The sequence below is a fragment of the Gavialis gangeticus genome, unplaced genomic scaffold (genome assembly GCF_001723915.1).
Source record: "Gavialis gangeticus isolate Ggan-Ray unplaced genomic scaffold, GavGan_comp1, whole genome shotgun sequence".
In the NCBI taxonomy this organism is placed as follows: domain Eukaryota; kingdom Metazoa; phylum Chordata; order Crocodylia; family Gavialidae; genus Gavialis; species Gavialis gangeticus.
The window spans coordinates 20,293,492-20,299,657 of NW_017729004.1; the positions used below are offsets into that span (position 1 = coordinate 20,293,492).

The window sequence follows — 6,166 nt, forward strand, 5'->3', positions numbered from 1 at the left end:
TTTTAAATGGCAGTTAAACCACAGTTTTGAGTGTCGCAGATCTCTTATTATTTTAACACATTTTTTCACAGCTTTATGTTGTTTTCTCTTTTTTTTTCAGACGGTTAAACTTCACTTACCAGGCCACTGTAACATTCCAAAACCTGAAATCAAGTAGGGTGTAAAAGTGTGAACATTAAAGTGTTACAACTGTTTAAATGTATAAAGAAAATGCTTTGTAGTGCATATAAAGCCATTTCTAAATATGTTTCAGCATAAATTTTATAAATTTAGTATGAATGTTTTGTGCATCTTGAAAGTGTTGTCTAAAGAGATTCTCCTCTATTGTTTCTCAATTTAAAATGACTTATGTCTTAGGCAGCATATTTTAACTATCAGGTGAGTTTTTGTCTCTGCATGGATATACATAGTGTATTAATGTAACACTGTAAGTATGTATGGCACTTAAACACACAGTTTTAATGCCTGATATGCCTGTTCATTCTACTAGTCTATATCTGAGATTATAAAATAACAAAGCTATTTTGTTGCATTGGAATATGTGCATCCCCTGCTAACCCAGTTGTTCTAAATTTTTCCAGAGCAAATTCCTGCTGACACTGATGACTCAGTTATAGGCAAAGGAAGTAAACAATAACAGGAAGCTATATTTACTTGTTTTCTGTTAGACTGTGGGAACTAAAATGAGTTGACTGTAATTCTGCTCATGTATATATATATATATTTTTTTTTTTAAAGCCAGTTTCAGCAGTAAGACCTTTCAACCAGATCAGTGATTGTATGGACTATATACCCTAGCATATCTTTCAGTAATGCTTACGTGATGCTTTGTGTTTAATCTTATCTGAGAAAAAAATAGCCATTTCTGTTTTCCCAGGATTCACTGTTTTTTTCAAGGTCAGCTTAATCTTCATAACAGTTAGCCTCAGTCTATTATATTTTCTCAATAATTTCTTTACCTCTGTCATTTTTTAACTCCTATAGTAATCCTTACACTATACCTGTGACTAAAAATTGACAGTCTTAAAGCTGTACCTCCAAGTAATTCTCCTTCCTATAATCTCAGGTCACTTATGTTTGTCAGTCACCACTGGTACCATTTTCCCATGGGTCCATAGGCAGGTCTAGAATTTTAAAAAGGAGGATGCAGCAGATCCTACTGATGCTGTAACTTGACCGTGGGGAGGGTAAGGGCAAGGTGTGGCTGGAGCCCCCAAGCCAGTGTGGACCACCCTGGGGGTAGGGTGGGAAACAGATACAGTAAGGGGGGACCCACCTACTGCCACCACCCTGGCAGGGGCTGGCATGCTATGCAACTGTTCTCCACATCCTCTGGCTGGAGCAGGGTGAGAGGAGCCCTGTGGCCTGCTCTGTTCCTGAGTTAGATGGAGTTAATGCTTGCCTCTGCCTACTTCCAGAAGCTCCATCTGTAGGGGGCTGCTGTGTGGGGTGCTGGGCTTCTCCCTGCTTGTTTCCCTTCCAGCTTTCCCCTGCCAGTCTGAGGGCTTCAGCTTCAGGGAGCAGCTGCATGGGGTGCCAGACTCTGCTAGGGACAGCAGTGGCAGTAAGCTGGTCCCTGTTCCTGTTCCACCCCCTGGGGGCTCCAGCTGAGGAGATTGCTGTAGAGGGTGCTGGGCTCCACTAGGGACTGTAGTGGCAGCACTGTGCAACACAGCAGAAGGGGGTTTTGACCGCTCCACAGCACCCCCTGATCTGTCCCTGCCTGCATCTGTCACTTGCCACCTGAACAGTGTGCCTGTGTAGAAGGCATCCTGTAATGTTTATTTTAGCAGCTAGATATTAGATTCTTGATTAAGTAAGATATAGTTCCTAGTTCATATTTAAACTAATATTCCAATCTTTCTTCCAAACATTTAGTATTTTCATTGCAACTTCCAAACAGGCATTATTTCATCTTCTACCCATTGCAGTGATTTCACTGCTGTGCCTTCCTATTCTGTAGCAATAGAAACAAAAATGTCAACAACATTTGCCAGTCATTATAAATTATTTTTAAAAAGTCTGTTTAAGAGAGCTGGTACTTAACCCTGACTTGTTCATATGTCATCAAGGTTCTTGGAGGTATTTTCTATTGAAAGAATAATCTAATTGATAATTACATTAACTTCAATGGAAATGAGCAATGAATAAAGACATAAAAAATGCATAAAACATTAAAAGAATCATAAAACTTTAGCAGCAAATCCAGGTCAGAGAGAAAGCAAAATTAGAATTTATTATTGCTGAATGCAGGATTTACCCTTGTTATATGCTCTTTAGTGCTGCACCCTTTTTTGACTTTATTTATGACGTTAGTCACGGAAGACTTTCACTTTGAGGATTTAGGGAAGAGATAGCAGGCATGAATGATAGAATGCTATATTTACTTAAATTTAAGACAAGCCTGAATATAAAACAAGCCCCCGATAATTAGATTCTATATATGAAATATTATAACAAACGTATAAACTTTCCTGGTGTAGAATCTGCTTATCAGAGGGTTGTCTTGAATTCATCTCCTCCTGCTGCTACAGCAGGGAAAATAGTGGCTGGGGAGCTCAGGGTGGTCCCTTTATTTTCACCCCTCCCTCCCATTTTCCCCTTGCAGCCTTCTTGTTCCCCCTCCCCTTACTGTCAGATTGCTTAGGTTCTGTTCTCTTCCCCAAGCACAATGTGGAAGTAAGTGAGATGTCTGTGACAGTAAGTGGGGTAAAAGGGACAGAGGGGAGAGAAGAAGCTGTAGAGCATAAGCAGATGGGGACAAGAGACTGCTGTGGGTCTGACTCTGGCCCTGACCCAGATGCAGGATTTGCAGAAGTTGCCTGCCCCCTCTTTCCATCTTGTTTATTTGAAAGGCTAGGGACCAAAAAAACACTGACTTTGCAATAAAAATGGCTATAGTAACGTGCAAAAGCAATCAGGCCTCGTGATAGAGGTGTGATATCTTTTATTAGACCAACTAGATTTTTTGCAAAAAAAATTCTTTAATTACAAGCTTTCTGGCACAAACACCCTTCATCAGGCATAGGCAGTTCTAGAATTTTAAAAAGGAAAGATTGTAAGAGTTCTCTTGGGTAGAAATGAAAGTTCTTATTTCATAGAAGAGTGAAGGTGTGGTAAAATCTCCTGTTTGGAATAGTTCATGTTATATGCAGATTAGGCTCAGAGAAAAGTTGGAATAGTCTGTTTACCTTGAAGTTGTTTGGTAGTAAGGAGGATGTAGTCATATTTCCTTCTGGTTATGGTGTTTCGTATTTCACAGAGGAGTAAATAGATGGAATGCTTTTCTAGGCAGGCATTTCTTATCTGGTAAGGTGTCTCTGAGGCTCTGTGATGATGCAAATTACCTCAAACAAAGGCAGGAGCAGGATCTCTGGTTCAGGTGATCTAACTTGCTTCCTCCTTGTAAAATTATAAATATTTCATTTAAAAAATCAGCTAAAATGGGTAAGTTAATCCAGAACAGATATATTTTAACTTGCTGCAAACTGCTGCAAGTTTCAGCACATAATTTTGAGCAGTACTTTTGTACCTTTTACACAGGGCCGTCCCTAGAGAGGGGGCAAATTGGGGCGACTGCCCCAGGTCCTGCGGAGCCGGGCTGGCTTTGCATCTGTCCACTCCCCTCGCACCCCTCCTCCACTGCCACTGCATCCAGGTCCCACACAGGCTGATTTTCCCCGCCCCTGCACCCTGCTACAGTCATTTCTGCTTGTACATAATATTAACTATGCATGATTTTAGTCCAGTGCCAAAAGGCTCATGATTTACCTTATAGACACCATGTGTCTGTACTCCAGATACACCCCCCAGAAAGGATCCATATGCTCATTAGCACTCCCCACCAGATGTTCTGGAACCCACCCTGCCCCAGACCACTCCTTCCCTCACTGCAGGGGCCTCAGTCTGCTCCCTCACACCCCTTCCTTTCCCTTCCCTTCCCTTCCCTTCCCTTCCCTTCCCCCACAACGGGCTTACCGGCTAGATGCTGCTTTCCACACTGCCAGGCTTCAGTCCTGGCTGCCCGCATACTGCGCTGCAGCTGTGCGCATGCACGCAGCCTTTATCGACAACATTATTGGCCAGATCAGCCAAAAAAAGCCGATTGCCAATAGTGTCAATTTTCCTTTTATCGGTGCTGATACAATATGGGACTGATGTGTTGGTGCACCTCTAGTTTCTTTTGTGGGAAGTCAAGGCATGTTGTTTGAGGGTTGCATTTATATGTAGTTGTATGTTTTTGGATGTATAGTTGTCTTTGCGATATAAAATTTTGGTAAAACTAGGTTGCTCAATAGGTGAAGCTTTGTAAATGTAGGGTGATAGGTGTGTTTTTAATAAAACTTGGAGAAAATAAAAAGGTTCAGCATGTCAAATGTAGCATTTTTGGCACCAAGGGAAGGGTGTCAGGGTTGGTTCTAGCCCTTCCAGTGCTGGCTGTTGTAGTACCTCCAGGCCTTGTGGCAGTTCTCTGTGGAGGGAACTCCTGCCCTATTAATTAAGTAATTAAGTAATTAATTAATTTGTCCCTTAAAAAAAGTTTCCCATCAGGATTTTTGGCACCAGGAGACAGCGTCAGAGCTTGCTGCAGCCTCTCCAAGTGCCGGCCTGGTATTGTAGTACCTCCAGGTCTGGTGTTCATTTCCTCCTTGGAGATTAGCTGGCTGTTTTTTAAGGGACACAGGCACAGTGTGTTTGCCAGTTGTGGGTTTATGGCCATACTCAGTACTGACTGCACTGAATAAGCTTCATAGCCGGTTTCCTTGAGTGAGCACATGCTGCTTCTAGCAGCAGTTTAACGATAGGCAGTGTATTTTTGGGGGGCGGGGAGGGGGGAAGGTTTGCTGGTATGAGAATATAAGACTGATCAGGGCGAGGGCTCACTTTATATTTGAGTGCATATTTGGAAATATTCTGGTTAAAAATTTAAAAAAATCAAAGCATTTTAAAGGCTACCCCTAGTTAGCAGCAAAGTGCTATAAGCATGAATGATTTGTGTAGCAGTGTGGAACAAAATACTGTTTTTTCACAAACTCTAAAGTGATATTGTTATTTAAGAGAATCCTAGGGAAAACCTTTTTGTGTGCAGGCTTTCCATAGTAGATTTAGGACCAAACTGAAACAGCTGAGGTCCCTTGCTTGACATGCCTACATGCTGGAGCCTGCTATGCTTCTGGTCCTGTCTGATGGTGGAATAGAGGAATCCACTTCTGCTTTCACCAAAACTTACATGAAGCAAGAGTGGCACAATTTGTGGAGGCCAAGTACTTGCAGCAGTTGGGAGATATCTGTTTGGTTAGGTGGGCCTGATTTGTTGTGTTTTTCTTCTTTCAGAGTCGTTCCTCTGCTGCAAAGGTGTTAGCATGACACCCCAGTGGGGTCTCAGAGTTAGCTTTTTATTGCACTGTCTAGCATAACTTACACATTAGAGCTCTTACTTGAGATAGGCACAATTTGTTCATGTTCAGATACAATTTGTTCAACTTTTCTTTGGAAGCACAAGGGCTAGAAATTGCATTTTATGAAAAATGAGATTATGCTTTAGTAAAATAATCCAGGAGCTGGAGCCTGAAGCATGGATTATTATCCCAGTTCCTCAGTCTGATCTTGCTTATATAGATGTTTTATTGATTAGTGAGTGTCATCTTCTCATTAGTTAGTTCATAACTATTTTTAGTTATGCATAAACCTAATTTTATATACCATAAAATGTAGCAGATGGGACTTTTTCATTTCTTCTTATGTAAGACTAAAATGTAATACCTTGACTCGTATTGACTCATACTTATTTACGTGGTAGTTTCATTAGTTTTATTGGGACTGTAGGTTGAGTTGGGGACTTTTCAGCAAACTGTTCATAATGCATTCTGTTTTTCAGTATTTTTGATCAAACCTGTGTGTTTTTTTCCCCCAGATATGGATGTGCCAGAACTTAATTAAACAAAATTCTCAGTTTGTGAAGCAACTGGATGGTCATGATAGACTTACCTGTTTATTTCAAATAAAAAGACTGTTGGGCCTATGTTGCAGGTAAAGCTTTTTCTTTCTCATGCAAATACCTCAGAGTACGTGGACAAAAAAATGTGTGTGTCATTTTATTTGTATAGCAGAGAAGATTTTTAATGTATTTCATTTTTAATTCCAACAAAGTATGTAGGCAAAGCAG

General features: G+C 40.9%; 1 protein-coding gene across 2 annotated transcripts in view; it reads left to right on the forward strand.

Moving 5' to 3' along the window:
- UBE3C (ubiquitin protein ligase E3C) overlaps positions 1-6,166 on the forward strand; it is a 129,750-nt gene that overhangs the window by 30,007 nt on the left and 93,577 nt on the right. For both annotated transcript variants that reach the window (XR_002095784.1, XM_019508157.1), the window contains exon 5: positions 5,915-6,030. Coding sequence is in view for 1 of the 2 variants with exons in the window: in XM_019508157.1 (XP_019363702.1) it covers positions 5,915-6,030 (116 nt within the window). In the remaining variant the exon portion in view is untranslated. The remainder of the gene's footprint in view (positions 1-5,914; positions 6,031-6,166) is intronic.